The sequence below is a fragment of the Podarcis erhardii genome, assembly GCF_964252035.2.
Source record: "Podarcis erhardii genome assembly, chromosome: 11".
NCBI classification, from domain to species: Eukaryota; Metazoa; Chordata; class Lepidosauria; order Squamata; family Lacertidae; genus Podarcis; species Podarcis erhardii.
The window spans coordinates 30,046,490-30,066,134 of NC_138501.1; the positions used below are offsets into that span (position 1 = coordinate 30,046,490).

General features: G+C 39.8%; 1 protein-coding gene across 4 annotated transcripts; it reads left to right on the forward strand.

Moving 5' to 3' along the window:
* The first annotated feature begins 1 nt into the window (after position 1).
* Positions 2-18,960, forward strand: GTF2H2 (general transcription factor IIH subunit 2). 4 transcript variants are annotated; one of them, XM_081881252.1, is made up of 16 exons: positions 2-129; positions 935-1,010; positions 1,110-1,187; positions 1,564-1,600; positions 3,840-3,926; positions 4,527-4,577; positions 7,528-7,582; positions 8,822-8,927; positions 10,330-10,420; positions 10,621-10,708; positions 11,445-11,552; positions 12,697-12,760; positions 13,978-14,081; positions 14,738-14,840; positions 16,564-16,603; positions 17,689-18,960. In XM_081881252.1, the coding sequence occupies exons 2-16, from the start codon at positions 955-957 to the stop codon at positions 17,806-17,808; spliced, it is 1,188 nt and encodes a 395-aa protein (XP_081737378.1). In that variant the 5' UTR covers positions 2-129; positions 935-954; the 3' UTR covers positions 17,809-18,960. The 4 variants fall into 4 exon arrangements, with proteins under 4 accessions (XP_081737378.1, XP_081737379.1, XP_081737380.1 ...); XM_081881253.1 differs by having other exon boundaries at positions 125-261; XM_081881254.1 differs by lacking the exon at positions 2-129 and adding an exon at positions 136-296.
* The last annotated feature ends 685 nt before the right edge of the window (positions 18,961-19,645 follow it).

Here is a 19,645-nt window from a genome sequence, read left to right on the forward strand (position 1 = left end):
AGCGTGGAACCTTTAGTCAAGAGAGATGGTTTTCCTAGAGAGGCTCCGAAGTGCATGCGACTAGGTTCTTGGGCGCGCGCTTCTTTTGGTTCCTCCTCTTCGGTTCTTTCTGTCTCCTGAAAGATAAAGGCAGGTGGCAAGAACAGCTCCCCCCCAGACCTCCCTGAGAGCTGTTAGCCTATTCCTGAGCTAGGAGACTTTGTGGGAACAAGACGCTTTTGTCCCAAGCCCAACCTTGTTCTTGTCCACTAGCAGAGGAGGGTAGTTTTACTTGTCTGGCTCTTGAGAGTTTAGAGGTGCTAAAGTTGTAATATGTGGCAGCTATCTTAGTTTTCGGTGGTGGAAGTGTCATTTTATCCTAGCTATTTTCATGTTGTTGGTTTTGTTCTTTTCTTTTTTAAAAAGTCATTTGGGTAAGGGTTGAAACGTGCTCACTGTATGTTCTGTACTCTTAAGTCAATTGCAAGAAAAGGCTCGTTAAAATCAGCAAAACTTCCTAAGCTGGGGGGGGGGGGCTTGAAGCGAGCATAAAAAAAAAAATCTAATTGATTTCCTTGTAGCCAGAAATTTGCCCAGGCTGCGACCCCAGCTCCAGATCAGTAAGAGTAGTAATGTGTGCTGATGCAGCAGAATCAGTATGTTAAAAATCATTTCCCATCAAATACCTCTCCTCTTCCTAGTTTTAAGTACTGGATGGAGCTTTGTGGACTCTGTGAGTCTTGAAGACCACAAAAGCTGATGGGGTTTCATAAGGGCTTCTGCTGAGAATTACATCTGATTGCTCTGATTTATGTACTATTCAGGAACCTTGAACCTGACAAGATGTAGCCATTTGTACATATGTGTGTTATTTAATTATTTATTGTGGCATAAATTCTATTATAATATCTCAAAATACAGTTTTAAATTACAGTATCATAATTTTCCTTATTAGTTTCTTAACTTGGAAGAGAAATGGATGATGAACCAGAGAGAACCAAACGGTGGGAAGGGGGTTATGAAAGAACTTGGTAAGCTTTTATATTTCTCTCCCCCCCTCCATTGTTTAAGAACTGTAGTCTTCTGTTATCTATATACAGTATATTATACTTTATTTTTGTTGCTTCTAGGGAAGTTCTTAAAGAAGATGAATCTGGATCATTGAAAGCCAGCATAGAGGATATTCTTTTTAAGGCCAAAAGAAAAAGGTAATTACTAATCTGCGCAATGTAGGGATGCACTATGAATGACACTTCAGAATAAATTGCATTTTGCTGCAGTCTTACAAGAAGCGTGAAAAGTTTCCAGTTTAAATTCAAATCTAAGTTCATTCTACTTACCGCAGGTTGTATAATGTTATAGTCAATCAGATTACAATGTGGCTCTGACATCCATATTCACAGCATAATTAAAAACTTTTGTATCAAATATGCTCTTAGATTTCCAGTTTCTTTTTAAAAAAGTAAATATGGTTCATTGAATATAATCTGTTTTTCACAAGTGAGAATAGATTGTATATATTGATGCTATAATATATGAATGCTATAACAATTGGCAATTAACTTTTTTTTTTACACTTTGCAGAATCTTTGAGCATCATGGACAAGTTCGACTTGGGATGGTAAGTTCTCTTTTTCTACTTGGCTCTAAACTTATTTTGCTGTGTAGTTGTATATGAAATACGTCTAGTTCATATGCTTAATAAGAGCATAGTCAGCCACTTGTTTTTCCTTAGACTGCAGTTTGCTTTGGGCAGGCAGCTGAACTGTCATTCAGTAATAAGAACAAGAAGAGACCTGCTGGATCAAATCAAAGGTCCATCTTGTAAAGCATTCTGATGTCACAGTAGTTCATCCGAGGTGTATAGGAATCCCACATGAGGGATACGAGCCCTCTTGCTTGTGTGCCCTAGCAACTGATCCTGGAGGTCGCATATAGCCATTGTGGCTAATAGCCATTGAGAGACTTTGTCCTCCATGAAGCTGCCCAAGTTGGTGGCCATCACTACATCTTGTGGTAACAAATTGCATAGTCTGAGGATGTGCTGTGTGAAGAAGTACTTCCTTTAGTCCATTCTGAATCTCCCACTACTCTGATTCATTGGATAACTCTGGCTTCTAGTATTGTGAGAGAGGGAGAAAAACTTTCCCTACACCATACACACCTTCTTGTAAAATTGCAGTGACATTGAACAATAATCTAGCCAGGCATAAAAAAATTCCTTCCAGTAGCACCTTGGTCTCTAAGTTTGTTATTGGTATGAGCTTTCATGTGCGTGCACACTTCTTCAGAAACCTGAAGAATACCTGCATGCACACAAAAGCTCATACCAATAACAAACTTAGTTGGTCTCTAAGGTGCTACTGGAAGGAATTTTTTTATTTTGTTTCGACTATGGTAGACCAACACGGTTACCTACCTGTAACTAGAACTATTTAGGCATGTTCATATGACCTTTGAGCTTCAAGCAAGCAGGTCAATAAACTTCAAATTGCATAGCAGAAATTCTAGCCATCCAAGTTCACAGAGATAATCTGAAGTCAGCCTAAACAAAAGGTAGCTCTGATTGTTTTTGGGTTGAGGGAAGTTGGATTCTGTTTAAAGCAAATAAAGTTTAAACAAGTCTTAGCTTTGCTTAAGTGCTTTCAATAAAGACTCTGGTATTCTGACTGCAGCTTACCAGCTTTTAGAGTTGGTTTTGGGATGTTATAGTAAAATGCTGGATTCTTCAGTTAGGATAAAGATGTGAGAAAAGTTCTACTTGATTATTATTTTAGGCTGTGTGCAAATTTTACATTGCATTTATTTGTGATGTTATTGGACTATTAATAAAAAAATAAAAATGTATTTTGATTACTGTACATACAATTGATTGGATTTAAACTTTTTTTTCCTGCCCCCCTCTTCCTCTTAACCAGACCCAGGATGGCTAACAAGTATCTTAAAAGCATGGGTCATGAAGCAACGGTTTAAAATTATACCAGTTTAATGTGCTTAGAGGCACATCAACAGATGAAAAGGTCTCTGGGTTGCATCTAATGATGTTGTGCTGTTAGCACAAGGCCTTGAATGGGACTACCTCTTCTCTCCCCATACCACCCCCCCCCCCAATCTGCTTCATAGGGTTGGGGGAATCCCAGAACCTATTTGTAGGGGTGAGGGAGGAGATTCCTGCACTGGTCAACTTTGTTGGATATAACCCTCTGTATCTTTTATCATTATCATTAGTCCTCTACTTTGGTGGTTGACCAATCTGGATGTTGGGTGTAATGTATCTCAACTGAATCATTTAAAAACAAACAAACCAACAACCCATGGATGTCTAAGAGAGAGGGCAGGATTGGTGGAAAATATGTGTTTCGGGGGATAAGGTAGAAGTATATAGTATGATATACTATATATATCATAACAAAACAAATTCCTTCCAGTAGCACCTTAAAGACCAACTAAGTCAGTTCTTGGTATGAGCTTTCGTGTGCATGCACACTTCTTCAGATACCTTTCGTGTGCATGCACACGAAAGCTCATACCAAGAACTGACTTAGTTGGTCTTTAAGGTGCTACTGGAAGGAATTTGTTTTGTTTTGACTATGGCAGACCAACACGGCTACCTATCTGTAACTATATATATCATACTACTCAAAAGCAAATACGGACCACTCAAAAGCAAGTACGCATAGATTTTCAGTTTTCAGATATATTTCTGTAACTCCAAAAGAAGGGGCCAGCAGCCCACAATTCCTGAAAACCTGTGTGTGCATTTAGAATAATTTGTGAATCATATTGGCCTGATACTCTATTTTATGAATATTATATTAAAATATATTTTAATTCCCTAAAAATATCTTACCCATATGCAGATGCGTCACCTGTATGTAGTGGTTGATGGATCAAGAACAATGGAAGACCAAGATTTAAAACCTACCAGGCTAACTTGTACCCTAAAGGTATTTATTCTTGATAACTTGCATTTCTCTAAGATCACTGAAATCACTGAAAATAGATAAAATGTCAGATTGTGACAACTCAGATTCAAGTTCTTGCTCAGCTCTGAAACTCACTGGATAGCCATGGGCCAAGTCCCGTTTCTAAGCATAATGTACCTTGCAGAGTGGTTTGGAGGATGAATTGGGTGTGGTTAGATACAGCAAACATCACCTAGAACCTCTTGAAGGAAAGGTGGAGGGAAGGAAACAAATGTGATAAATTATCCTTCATTTGTTTCCCTTTCTCATCTGGTGATCTCAGGGTTTCCAGGAACAGTGTCTTTCAGCCATCAAACAGGAATGTTTTCAAATTCCTCCTGAAAGTCAATAACTGTCCTAAAAATAAGGTTTAGATGGACCTTAACATCACTCTTGAAATAACATTGGTAACCACAACTTTGTTTTTTGTTAGTTGTCCTTATGCATACTTTTTAGAAAATAAGAAGCTTTTATCTTTTTTGATGACTAGGTATAAAATGACTTTTGTGATGTTCATAAAGTTGTGCAATGTAAAGTAACACTTGAGAATTAATGGCTCTAATGATACTTTTCTTTTTGTAGTTACTGGAATATTTTGTCGAAGAATATTTTGACCAAAATCCAATTAGTCAGGTATGTACACTGTGCTGGAGATGGTTGCTGCGGATTAGAAATAATCACTTCTTCGAATGTTTAGCTAAAAGCAATCTTAAGTGTGACTATTAGCATATTGGTGAGTTTAAAACATTCTAAAGACAAAGTAAAAGCCATGATTTATGTTAAAATTAAATAATAAACAAGTTGTACTGGGATAATTCAATTTTCTGTCAATAAAGCCCAAAGCATTTTGGCATTTTAAATGAGGGAGTTAATATCTTCATCCCTGCCTGTGCATTGGAGAATGTCTGAAGAAGGGAGCCTGCTGTATGCACACAGGCTGCCACCATGATTTGGAGTTCTATGCAATCCTGCTTCCAAATCACAGGGCTGTCTTCCAATGCATAGCCAGTAGGGGGCTGGACACCAGCAGGGGACTTGGCAGTCAGGCCAGTAGGTGGACTTTGCCCTCTAATCCATGTGATTAATACTAAGGTGATTTATAATGCCTGAATAGGGTTTGGTCCTGCAGCATATATAAATGAGCATGCATTTGATGATTTTGCACAATTCATTTTGCTTCTGTTATGTATGGGCAAGAGGAAGAAATGACACAGTGCAATAATAATAATAATAATAATAATAATAATAATAATAATAATAATAATAATTTATTATTTGTACCCCGCCCATCTGGCTGGGTTTCCCCAGCCACTCTGGGCGGCTTCCATAAAAACCAGAAATACACTAAAATATCACAGATTAAAAACTTCCCTGAACAGGGCTGCCTTAAGATGTCTTCTGAATGTCAGGTAGTTATTTATCGCTTTGACATCTGATGGGAGGGCGTTCCACAGGGCGGGTGCCACTACCGAGAAGGCCCTCTGCCTGGTTCCCTGTAGCTTTGCTTCTCGTAATGAGGGAACCGCCAGAAGGCCCTCGGCGCTGGACCTCAGCGTCCGGGCAGAATGATGGGGGTGGAGACGCTCCTTCAGGTATACTGGGCCGAGGCCGTTTAGGGCTTTAAAGGTCAACACCAGCACTTTGAAATGTGCTCGGAAACGTACTGGGAGCCAATGTAGGTCTTTCAAGACCGGTGTTATGTGGTCTCGGCAGCCGCCCCCAGTCACCAGTCTAGCTGCCGCATTCTGGATTAGTTGTAGTTTCCGAGTCACCTTCAAAGGTAGCCCCACGTAGAGCGCATTGCAGTAGTCCAAGCGGGAGATAACTAGAGCATGCAATGAAGCCTCTGACCACCCATCCTTTTGCCCTTCCCCTCCCTAGGCTTTTGATTTCATCAGGCATCACCTCCCATCAAGCCTGTCTTTGTATCCACCTAGGCGTCCCAGAAACTAATTAGGAAGTGGCTAATAATAATAATATTAAAGCAGAGACTCTCAAGATTCTGAAATTTGCAGTGTCAAACTCTGTTTCTTCATCACGATTATGGAATAAAAGCTGCTGTAAATATAGTAGAAGGAATTATATAGATTACCAGAAACTGCATAAACATTTCCGCCCACAGATTTCATATTTATAGCTCTTGGTCAAACTTATCCCCAGCTGTTGATCTCATGGGGTAAGTGGAAGTGGCAATGGCTTCCATAATTCAAAGGCAGGTGGAGATGAAACTATCCAGCTCTGCCATGTCGAATACCCTGCAGTGTTGCTCATTACATGTTTTGATGGGAAGCTGCAGGAGTGCTAGGTGGCTCTTGTTCCTCTTTGCATCTCAAGTATAAGCTCTGCAAATGATTCTTGGCTCTCTGCTGCCACCTCTGTACGTTGGAAAACATGGTTGGGCTCAAGGAGACTTCTGTACTCTGTGACTCTGACCGATAGGCCGCAGACAGTGAGAATGGGACCTTACTATTCTTCTACTCTAGTATTAAGCACAGGAGCCCCTCAGGGGTGTGTGTTAAGCCCCTTTCTCTATTCCCTGTACACATTTGACTGCACCCCACTGTATAAGTCCAACACAATCATCAAATTTGCGGATGATACAACAGTGGTGGGGCTCATTAGTGAGAATGATGAGGCTGCTTATAGGAAAGAAGTACAGGGGTTAATTCAATGGTGTAAAGAAAATAATCTTATGCTTAACACCAAAAAAACCAAAGAACTCATAATTGATTTTAGGAGAAAGAAAAGTGTATTTTTACCATTGCACATAAATGGCGAGGAGGTGGAGAGGGTTGGTAGTTTTAAATACCTGGGCACTTACATCTCTGAGGACCTCTCATGGACTGCAAATATTAATATGGTTGTGAGGAAGGTGCAGGGGAGGTTGTATTTCCTGAGAATGCTCAGAGGATTGAATCTATCTCAGCACCTACTTCTGTCCTATTATCATAGTACCATTGAGAGTGTCTTAATCTATAGTATATTATCGTGGTATGGGAGCAGCTCTGGAATGGATAAAAAAGCTTTACAGAGAATAATTAAAATTGCCCAGAATGTTATTGGGCTCCAACTACCAACCCTGGATGAGATCTTCACGTCTCGCAGCTTGAAGAAGTCACACAATATCCTGAGAGATCCCACCCATCCTGCTCACAACCTCTTTGAACTGTTGCCTTCGGGCAGAAGATACAGGACAATGAAAACACGAACCACACGCCTTCTGAATAGTTTCTATCCAAGAGCTCTGATTGCACTAAATAATGATCTCAGGGTCAGTTGTAAGAAATAGCAAGCAGTGAGTAGTAAGGAATGAGATAGGTTTTAGGTTATGCTATGCTTCTAATAGGTTGTGTTATATTCTGGATTATGTATGTTTTAATAGATTATGTCTGAATAGGATGAGAGTGTTGGAGATAACGTGCAAATGTGTATGTGAATCCGGTCTTGGGTGTTTGATTTTCGTTGTTGTGTATACTGTGTATATACGGACAATGACAATAAATTTATCTAAATCTAAATCTAAATCTAAATCTAAATCTAAATCTAAATCTAAATCTGTTAATAGCAGACATCTTTCTGGCAGGTTGGCATTATTGTGACTAAGGGCAAAAGAGCTGAAAAACTTACTGAGCTTTCAGGTATGAACAAATTATTTCTTTCATACTAAGAAGCGATTCGTTATTATGGCCCTGTCATTTTTTTAAAAAAGCAAAAAGGATAATATTTTCTATATTTCTACCTCGTTTGGCCATTCTTTCTATTAAACATGATACAGACATCTGACTTTGACCCAGTGTGAACTTTAAAAATACACTGGAAATTTAAGGATAGTTGCTGGAGGGAAGTAGCAAGTTTAAAGAGAATGTTCCCTATAATGTTTCTACCTTAGACTATGTACAAATGAAATTTTACTTGAGGGCAACTCTGTAAATTCATTCACTGTGTGATGTTTAAATTAAGTTTTCTCCAGGATGGTATTGACCTTAAGTGTATGTATGTGGTGGGGACGGCGACAGGTTTGGTTTTGCAAATTTGATTCAGCAGCCAGATGTGCCCAGTGCTGATTGGCTGTCACATGTCCCCAAAGCAAGCTTTTAATTTCTAAAATTTTAAATAAAGCATTGAACCAGCGTTTTAGTTGTGTATATGTACACCCCCCCCAAAAGAAACCAGTGCAATGAAGATTAAGCATTCTCAGTCCCAGAATGTTGACAATCAGTTGGAAAAGAAAATGGGGTGGAGGAAATGAAATGGCTTTCTGGAGAAGTGGATGGTTGACTGGCTGGTTGACTGGAGCTGTGAACAGGATCACTGTTATCACTCTAGACCAGACTTTATCAGCCTTGGGTCCCTCAATTTTGTTGGACTACAAATCCCATCATCCCTAGCTAGCAGGACTAGTGGTCAGGGATGATGGAAGTTGTAGTCCAACAACATCTGGGTTCCCAAGGTTGACAAAGGCTGCTCTAGATTGCAGCATTTTGTTGCAGGCCCCATTTCTTAGGCATAATGGACACTGGACAAAGATGAAGCAGGGCTTGAATGAGGGAAACTAGTTGATTGGATGGTTAGAGGACCCTCTTGGGGCAAAGGAGAAGGAGTGCATGAAAAATACTTGTTTTGAGCTTTCATGTGATAATGAAAGGTGGTCTTGGGGTGCCTGGAGACTTGATGAGCATTGTTGGTATACCTGTAGTCTTGGTTCAGCTATAATGCCAGACAATGGGTTGATATTGCATGAATGTGTGTCAGTTTACTTCCTTTGTGTTTTCCTTCCTTCCTGCTAATAAAAGCAGTGTTTTATGTCAGAATATTTGTTTTTTGTTTTTTAATTCAGCTATTTTCTGATGTTTGATAATGAGTGATTTTCCTCATAGGGAATCCAAGAAAACACACAGCTGCTTTGAAAAAAGCTGTAGATATGTCTTGTCTAGGAGAGCCATCTTTATATAATGCCTTAAATTTGGCTGCACAAACATTAAAGTAAGTATATATAGTCTACTGTAGTGTGCTATTTTTTGTTTAGCAACCATGGAGATCGATCTGACTATAATCATAGGGAGAGTGATTTATTAATCAAGTATCCCTTTTCAGCATTCATTAATCTGCTTCAGCAAAAATAGCCAAGTTTTGTGGCCCCTTAAAGATTAGTATATTTATTATGGTATAAACTTTCACGCACTTCATCAGACATATGGAATGTTTTTACTCATGGTTTGGGGAGAGGCAGAGTGTAAACTAGGTTAGAAGGAAATAAAATGCAATAAAACAGTCTGACAATTGTGTTAAAGTTTAAATGCATGTAAAATAATTACAGTGACCATTCCCAGAGCAGTGTTGATGATACTGTAAACATCGTAGCATTGGTTAGCTAATTAACACCTGTATTGGGATAAGAACCTGTTCTGTATTCAGGCCACAGGTGATAGAATCAAATTTCTTGATAAGTAGTTTCATACTAGAATTTCCTGTTTGAAGTTCTTTTATCCAGTAATAGAATATTTTGTTCAAGAACTAGATTGTTCCTCTTTGTCAAGTTTGGGGAATCTTTTTGCAAGAGTCCTGGGTAAACTTCCAGGGACTGCATATTGGGAACAAAACTGCATACACTGCCCCCATTCACATGTACCCATCCATTTAAATTATCTCCCCATTCACACACATCCATACAAACCCAATTCTCACACAGCCATTTAAACAGTCACTTACGTTATCTCTCCACCTTTTCTCTCTTCTCTTTTCCTCCCTTCACTGTCCCTCCTCAGTGTGGCACTTAGGCTTAGATTTTTTTGGGGGGGGGTGTTGTGCATAGGGTGAGGGGAATGTTAGCTTCCTCCCCATGCAGTAAGTAGTCACAGGGAAAAGGATGATTCCATTTGTGCAAGTGGGACCTCTTTCCTAAGACCAAGGGCTAATTACTAATTACATGGTGAATGGCACTGAAGAGGGCAGGCTGTGGTCCAGATTCAAAGACCTAGCCAGAGATTGCCCACTCTGGCTCTTGGACATTCTGCAATTTGAAGGTGCTGCAGCAACTCAAAGCAAACTGCAGAATTATCCTGGAGATTAGTAAGTGCTAAGTTACAGTGGTAAATGTTTAAAGCCCATATGTCCAACACTGATTCCCCTCCCCTATTTCTTACTTTGCTTTCAACAGCCTTGGCTGAACCATCAAACTACTTAGTGAGCATAAATGCACCTACTTACGCTGTGTGTATATGCAACATCTTCTCTGCACCAATTCATAACAAGTCTCATTGCTGTCAGAGTGTAAAATAATTTTCTCACGTAATTTATGTAGAAATGGGTCTCTGTCTTGCGCTTGATTGTTTTGGCACTTGTTTTTGTTTGTCACAAACATAAAAGAGTGTTTTATTCTCTCTAGGCATATGCCAGGGCATACAAGCAGAGAAGTCTTAGTAATATTCAGCAGTCTGACAACATGTGATCCTTCCAATATTTATGATCTAATTAAGGTACACAAGTTTTTGCTTTTTGCTTTTTCTGTTAAAACAATCCAGAATGAATGCTGGACTTTCTTGACATTTGGGAATATGCAGAGATACTTAACATGCTTGAAACAAATATTTAGCACAGAATCCTGAAAGCTTTGTGCATTTTATAGGTTTTTTTTAGATCTCTTATTGCATGTGTTTTCTCTTTTTTTATTTCGAAGAGTTTAAAGGCAGTTAAGATCAGAGTGTCTATTATTGGCCTTTCTGCTGAAGTTCGAGTTTGCACTGTACTTGCCCGGGAAACTGGTGGTATGTATATATTTGAGTGTGTGTGTGAGTGAGTGAATGAGAGAACCATGAACTAAATTGAAAAAGCCCTGAAGGCCTGCATTTTCAGTTGGCCTTCTAGCTGTGATGTTTATAATTTAGATGATGGTCTGACTGTAGTTTTGAACTGTAGTTTTTAGCTTTTAAAAATATCTATCAGGTTTTTTAAATCTTTCTTTGGTTTTGATTGTTAGCTGCTTTTGACTGGCATTTGCCCCAAAGAGCTGTCTGGAATAAATAAAATAAAAACTGCTCATATCTAACATATTTTGATGACAAATCACTAAAAGCTGATGCTAACAGAAGGAAAAATTCATAAATAGTTAATCTTCACAAAGTCAGTCAGCGTTATCTAGGCTTATCTAAATGACTTTTCACTTCGAAACCTTTTTATCTCTTTGCGCTGTGATGGAATTAGTGCAAAACTTTTCATTTGCTGTTAAACCATTGCAGCCTTTCCTTTGACATACTCTCAAAAAGCCTCACAATTAGATCCACAAGGTAGTAGATGACATGTATTTTTACTTGCCCATCTGCCCACATATAACTGTGTCAGGTTTGGCCTAAAAGGGGGGGAAGAGAACTAATTGGTTTTGCAGGGCTTCTTTCCTTGGTCACTTGTTGACAATTCTTACTCACCACTGGCAACCAGATGAGCAACTGTTGAGATGCCTGCTCTCAGTTAATAAAATTTTTATTTTGTTTCCTTTTGTGGCAGGGACCTATCATGTCATTTTAGATGAAAGCCATTATAGGGAACTTCTGATGCACCACGTCAGTCCACCACCAGCTAGTTCAAGTTCTGAAAGTTCGCTTATTCGAATGGGTAAGAAATCGTCCTTTAATATTTTGGTATACTGGTATTGAACACACAGAATAGTTTACTCTAAATCCAGAGGCAAGCAATTAGGATAATGCTAAAGACCACCTATCCTGAGCTGGTGATTTCACTGTTATATTGTGGTTGCAAGTAATTGGCATAATTTATTTCCTGCCATACTAGGTAATATTTCACTTGTATTTTGCAGATATTTTAGACCTGTGGTTCTCAAACTTTGGGCTGCACGGTCAGAACAAAAATTTGCTTGTGCCACACTGCATTTTTTATTGATAAGAAATGCATTGGAAAACAAAAAGAAGTAACTCCTATCAGTGCTTGATTTATAACATAGAACACAATTACCTTATAATACAGTGGTACCTCGGAAGTCGAACGGAATCTGTTCTGGAAGTCCGTTCAACTTCCAAAACGTTCGGAAACCAAGGCGCGGCTTCCGATTGGCTCCAGAAAGCTCCTGCAGCCAATCGGAAGTTGTGTCGGCTGTTCGGGTTCCAAAGAACATTCCCAAACGGGAACACTCACTTCCCGGTTTGTGGCGTTCGGGAGCCAAAACGTTCGAGAACTAAGCTGTTCGAAAACCAAGGTACAACTGTATTAGGTCTAATTTGAGACAAACTCTCATCTCATCAAAAACAAAGAAGCCTTTCCATTTTTTGATCTTTCATATTTGTCAGAGTTGGAAATCCTTGTTCACAACAATATGTTGTAGAGAACTGTCGAAGAATAGCCAATACTCCTGAAGAGAGGTGTGGATACTGTTTCCAGTTGTATATCCATACCGCACTGAAATGTTTAATTTTTTTTTATTATCCTTGAATCTTTCCCTCACAATAGCCATCCTCTCCTGCCACACCAGTGCGCAATGCCACACTCTTTGAGAACCACTGCTTTAGACAATTATTGTTTATTAACTACAGGTTATTACCATTTTCAGTTATCTGTAACATACATTTTGCCCTGTCTACCTAGTGATGGCATGGTCCAGGCCGACCACACAGAGATTTGTGTGTCAGTACGGTAAAGTGGCTTATATTGGGATGTAAATCAATGCACACTAAGATTCTCCTCTTAAATGAGGACCACAATACATATAAAGCGACTCAAAACTATGACTGTTCTTTTCCGCTAGGCTTTCCTCAGCACACCATTGCATCTTTGACTGATCAGGACGCAAAGCCATCTTTTAGCATGGCGTAAGTAATGGGTTGCTTTATTTAGACACGGCATGGACCGCGGTTTAAAAGTCTGAATGAGTACATTGAGCAGCCAGCATTTTATCTGAAATTGCTTCTTCAATAGCTCCAGTAGTGTAAGGGAAAACATCATTTTAATAGCAGCTCATAGTCTCTTTCAGCATTCAGAAATAATTTGGTGGAAACACCCAAGGCAGGTTTCACTGTGTAGCTGTTCTTCTTCATATGTCTAGATTTTGGTCTTCAGTTCTGTTTAACTAAAACTAGGTTTTGCTCATTGTAAATTTTATTATTGCTAGAATTTTAGTTGAACCGACTTTCTGTATGAAAGAGAATTCTTAAGGACAGGTTGTCTGTATGGGTCTTCCCAGATGGATTTATGGCACAACAAATACAGAGTTCTTTTGCCATAGAAGGAGATCTCAATGTCTTTCCATTGCAGAACAGCCACCTTTTCTTCTGTGATATTATAATGGACTCAAGTGACTTACTGGGAGGGGAGGGGAAAGGCAGCAGTGAGGATGGTGTGGTACAAATGCACCAGTGGGAGCAGCGGATTGGCTCTTCCCATGCCTTGAACCATGCTGGCCTCTCCCCTCCCCCTCTCAGTAAACAGCACTGATTCTAGTGATGAAGCACCCCTGCTGGAAAATGCAACTCTTCTTCAAGTGTTTGACAAAGCATTGCGATTTCTTTAGCCATACTGGCTTCTCCAAGAACTTAAACCATAAACTTTGAGGCCTAATGCCATTTCTCACCGTTACAACCCTTTTCAATTTGTTCAAAATGTTTCTGTGCAACATTGTCAGGGTGGGGGAAGTTGTTGGGATACTGCCAGGGAGACATCAGCCATCAAGGCCCCACGTCGATTCCGGACGATCCATCGATCTCCCGTAGACACGCAGTATCATTCAATTAGCGACACGAGCTCCAGAAATAGCTTGCCACATTCCAGAGCTGGTGCACACTCTATCAGCAGATAATGCACAACGAAAGATGCATGCAGGAGAGCATTATTTACAACTTTATTCAGCGTTGGTCAGAACAAAGAAAACATGACTGCCTGCTTCAATGTGTCAGGCACAGAGAGAGAAACGAAAGCAAAGACACAACAGAAACATCCTGTGAACAGGAAATACGCAGGCTGTGACACAAGCATCCTGCTTCCTTTTAAGGTGGAACGGAAATATCCTAACAGAAATGTTATTCTTTTACAGGCAGCTAGAAAACAACAATGATCCAGGTCTTACCCTGGGAGGATATTTCTGCCCCCAATGTAGAGCCAAATACTGTGAGCTTCCTGTGGAGTGCAAAGTTTGTGGTGAGTAATTAAGTGTATTTATCTTTGTCTATTATAATAGGGTGTGTGTGTGTGTGTGTGTGTGTGTGTGCGCGCGTGCGCCAACCCCCAACTGGGAAAACAGAAAAGTAAGTCACCAGCCTTGACTCTTGCTGCATCCACTGTGATTTAGCCACGCACTTCACAATTGTGCATGCTATGCAATTATGACATTGCCAGTACTCAATTTCTTTTCTGGGGTGGAAGGTGGTGAGTTTCCCCAATATTTAGCTTCTAAACGAAATGTTGCCACAGATCAGGCCTGTGTGAAAGTCATATCCTTTCATCTAGAAACCCTTCACATTAGTCACAGATAGAGGGTTGGTTGTGGTCTCTTGATCATGAATTAAGTATCATTTGTACATACCAAAAGCACTCCTTTACTCTGTTCATATCTTCCAAGCATTCAGAAGTGACATCCAGAACTAAACCTTGGTCATTTACAGTTACATGGTGAAGAGCATAATTTGCATACTTTTTACATCCGTAAGGCTGTATATGTTAAACAAGTTTTATGAGGGGAGCAGAAGTTTGAAATACTAATAAGAGGGTTAATAAGTTAAAGCTATGTTTTAAAAAGGATAATTGAAAATTGTTTTTCAGAAACCCTTTATAAATACGCCGATAATGTTTTGTAGGTCTTACACTAGTATCTGCACCCCATCTGGCTCGATCTTATCATCACCTATTTCCTTTGGATGCCTTTCAGGAAGTCCCACTGGAACAATATATAGGAGAACGGTGTGTAAAAGATGTCTGGTATAACCAGTCTGAATACTAGGGGTTAATGTTTCCAGCATGTGATGGGTTGATAGCTTTATCTCTGCCTACAGACCACAACACCATGGTGAACACATAGTAACAATGGTACATTTGCAGGGGGTTTCTTTCCCACCAAAGGGTGAAATATCTTTTCATAATTCCCATTTCTGCTGTTTCCAAGAATGGCTCTGGAGCTTGCAGCTACTGAAACAGAGCAAGGATTATCACCTTTTTGGGTTTGACTACTATTTCCTTCTAAAAAGCCATTACTTCCTGTTGATCCTACCACTGTTCTAGTTCCTTTAAAAAGATGGCAGGGTAATGTTTTGCTTGGAATAAGAACAAATTGTGATACAACATCTCCCCCCCCCCCAGTTTTGTGTCAATCAACTCATCATCAATCATTCATTTTGGAAACAGGTTTTTGTTTCGGATATAAGTGTTCATTATTATGAGCAAATTGGGGACTGTGATTGTATGGTGGTAAACTGACACTTCTGTTCTTCTTTCTTGAGTGACCAGAGAAGCAATATTCTCATACAGTAATTTGTGTTACTAATTGGAATATTTTCAAATAAAGAACTTCAGCTCTTTACAGTTATAGCTTCTGTCATTTCACAGGGTCCAATATTTTATGCCACAATATCATTAATATAATCATGCAGTTTTTGGGTTGACACAAGTGAAAGTAGGAACATGTGAGGGATCTTTTTTGCTAGACACAGGTTATCCCTGTTTTGGCTGGACTATTGGACATTTCTCTGGGCATCGTTAAGTCCCCATTAAAAGTAACACTTAGACAGGCAGGGGTTACGTTCTGGGGATAACGCATAAAGCCAAAATTGCATATGGTCAAAACACATTGGGTTCAATGACAGGTGGCATTGCCAAAGTCTTTTATCCCCACTCGCCCCCTTTCCGCCCACTTTCAGAAAAATGATATTTTGGGGGGCCAAGCATGTAAAGCTGATTGCATGCAAATTAAATGTGCATAAGTTGCAAGGTACCTGTAACAGCTGCAACACATTCCTGGCATTTGATTTAACTGGTTCTGATCCTATATTCTGTTATTAAAGTAATAGTTGCTTTATAAACACAACAGTAGCAGCACTGTTACTGTTTATTTAAGCCCTATGCATGCACATGACACTTTACAAAACACAGGAAACAGGTCCCTACCTCAGAGGGTTTATACTCTGTAAGGCAACAAAGGGGAGACAACAAAGGGAGTGGAGTGGAAGCAGGAATAAATAGAGAAAGAATATGCATTATTTCTGTTATATATACTTAAGGCAAAGGTGCAGAACTTCTGGCCCTTGGGTGAATGTTGGCTCACTAGGTCATTTGCCCCAAACCATGTCTATGTGTCCATCAGTTGACATCGTGGGGTTATTGGGTGCTAATTCTCCACTGTATTTCCTGGGGGGAATGTGCTGATGAAGCAGACCCCTCTCCTTACTGTTGTGGATCAGCTTGGACGGGTGGGTGGGATTGTCCACCTACCAGTTGCCTTACGTCATCATGATGTAAGATGATTGACAGGTGGGTGGTCCCTGCCCACTTGTCAAAGTTGGTGGTTGGGGTGTAAGAGGCCCAAAATGTTCTCCACCCATAACGTAAGGCATGAGAAGTAGAGGTTTAACATGAAGTATGTATTAATTAGTCTCTCTAAAATCTCTTCATAAATATTCTTTTTAAACAGCTATTGCCAAGGATGCCAAGGAAAGATTACAGATCAGCATGTAAGTCTTCAGCGTTCAACCTATAAATTACATTATATTTGCTTGCTTTCCATGCAAGTAATGCTTTTTGTCCACATCCTTCTCTTCCCCCTAAAAAAAATTGTTATTGAATGTTTAATACTTAATACAATGTAAACAAAGGTCTTAACTTTTACATCAGAGAGATCAGAAAGATTTAGTAATGTTTAGGATTGTCTCTTTGCAGGCTATAAAAATGTGTCTCGGCTAGTTGATACATCAAGGCTCTTTCCTGATATATAAAAGAAGTTTTGCTAATATGGTAACATTCAAATTAAAAGCAAAGTGGTGCATTGGTTAAAATATCAATGATTGATCAACCAAAATATTTATGGAGTGGTAGCGATGTAAGTCTGTGCTATACCAACCTTCCCACCATGTGGTCCTGCTCATGAACGCCAGGTCAGTTCTCAATAAAACAACCCTCATCTGTCACCTAATCATAGCTGAGGTGTCTGACCTGGTATATATTTCCAAGGCCTGTGTGAGCAAGCTGGGCAGGCCAGACCTGACCCAACTTTGTCCAGTTGATGCCACACCACCATAGATTGGTGAAAGGGTTCCTTTGTGCATCACACACCTGTCTGTGCAACTGTGGCTCTCTCCAGCAAACCAATCCACCTGAAAACTGGGTTTGAGGGTTTGTTCCTGGTGTTTGGGCAGGGATAAAGCAGGGATTTTGTTGGTGAAGCCTATCCCTGCTACCCAGCATCAGCTGGCAAAGGGGGTGGGCTTCAATATTCACAGTGATGCTACCTTGTCAAGACTAGTTCAGCGCATTGGAATATTCCAACCGCCAAGATGTGCTGTGCTGCAAAACGTAGTCCATATTATTAAATGAAGTAAAACATTTTAGTGTGTTTTACTTCGTGCCTGAAAGCTCTGAGTGGCTAACAAAACAAACAAAAACACAAACAGAAGGGCAACTTAAAATAATATGCATTAATTATTATCATAGCAGATAAATCCATGTTAGGTGTTCAGTACACGAGGCAATAGTTGCAAAAAATAATTCTAGTATCTGTTGTAATGTAACCTTTTAAATTTCAATTCTTTCTTTTTTGTAGGTCTATATATGTAAAGTCTGCCAGAGTGCGTTTTGTGTAGAATGTGATCTTTTTGCTCATGATACTCTGCACTGCTGTCCGGGTTGCATTCACAAGCATCCTGCCCCTCCCTGTGTGTGATGCTACCTAATGATCAACAATGCTGGATGCTTTTCTGTGAGTAAAAAATTCAACTTGACTGTTCAGTGAAGGTCTTCAGCAAAATAGCTTAAGATGAGGAAGAGCACCTTGCTGAATGCTTATGTAAATATTACTATTTTCACACCCAGTTTGAATATACATGTGTGTACAGCTATTTGTATGTGGAACTAGTTATTGAAACTTTTTCTTTTTCTGAAATAATCTGAATAGTGTGCAAGTTTGTACCTCTGAAACTTGAAATGGATATGTGTCCTAAATTAATGGCCCTTGCTTTCATTTTAAATAATAATCAGCACAATAGGCTACAAGCCACAAAGCACAGTCATGGAGAAGCAAGTTTAATGTAAGTCATTAGGATTTAAAATCTAGGATGCAAAATCCCTGGTGCGATGGTCACTCTAGTCTAGACCATCTCATGATAAGAGCTGCTTCTCTGTGTTGGCAAAGGTTGAGAGTGATGTCAGGCAGTATCTGTTTCAATAAACAGTGTTAGTGTGCTGCGTGTTTTGTTTTTACTATAATGATTACAGATGGAAGAGTCTTTTTAAGTTCAATTGCACTTCTGCAGGCAAGAGATAGAACTGTACCACACAAAGTTAAAAGAAAAAGAAAAAGGTAAAGTCCAGTCAAAGGCGACTATGGGGTGCAGTCTTCAGTAGAAGAAATCTATAAAGCACCTTCTAATGAAAAGATGGTAGAGGGAAGTGCTATGATCTAAATCAGTTGGACTATGAAATGAATTTTTAAAAACTTCTCTTAGATGCATCCTTTAAGAAGAAATCAGGCACATGACCATGGACCAAAGGAATGGCTGAGAGACCTCTGTTGCCTTGCTGCCATGGGATTTTGAAAGGGAGAACTTAACTTTCACATATGTCAGATCCCTGACTTTTGTGTTCCACTTGCTCCATTAGGTGTATACTCCCTTCTTTCTTTTCAGTATGGTTCTGGCAAACTGCTGCTCTCACTCTCTAAGCTCTGGGTAGTTAGGGACTCTTTCACTCTTCAAAACTAAGGTGGGTGACCATATTAAATCGTATTTTCAGCCTGCATAGTTGTAACATCGTTTTCTAAAGCACTTGTACTGCTCATCTTTCATTTCTGAATAATAAACCAATCGTTTCTACTTTATGTTGTGGCAGGCCCTTTATTAGGCATACATGTATACATGCTTATTTAATAAACTCATGTTCTGACTCCACACAAGTTTCCATTCCTCTCAGGGTATATGTTGGGTTCACATATGCAGTGGACATGCCTGTGGCTTTAGCCATACTCCTTGTAACAACCTGCAACTCCAGTGGCAAAGCTGGATCTCAGAGGCCACACAAGACTGAACCTGCTCCTACAGGAAAAGTGCAACCCCATTTAGAGCAGGCAACTTTGTGACTTTCTCCCACAGAGCCCTCATCTTGCCAGGTTTCAGACTCAGCTTATTAGTTCACATCCAGCCCACCACTACATCTAGACACCAGTCCAGGAGCTTGTCAAGCATTCCCAATTCTGAGTTTACATAGAAACCGAGTTGGTTATCATCAGTGTACTGGTGACACCTCCCTCCAAATCTCATTACCACTCCCGGCTGCTTCACATAGGTGTTAAATAGCACTGGAGACAGTACGGCATCTTGCTACAACCTGTAGTTCAACAGCCAGAAGGAAGCAAATTTTGGCCTTGCACAGGGTACCACTGAAATTTGAAAGACCCAAGACCCAAGGGAGAAGAGAGAGGGAAGTTGCTGCCGTATGTAACCTAGACTTTGAGAAGCTAGGATTAAGGAGATGAAGGGTAGTTGTATTTCCAAAATAATATAATC

Coding starts and splice junctions, on each gene's coding strand:
- GTF2H2 (XM_081881252.1), top strand. CDS start 955: ATGGATGATGAACCAGAGAGAACCAAACGGTGGGAAGGGGGTTATGAA. Junction 8,928..10,329: donor TTGGCTGCACAAACATTAAA/GTAAGTATATAT, acceptor TATTCTCTCTAG/GCATATGCCAGGGCATACAA. Junction 10,709..11,444: donor ACTTGCCCGGGAAACTGGTG/GTATGTATATAT, acceptor CTTTTGTGGCAG/GGACCTATCATGTCATTTTA.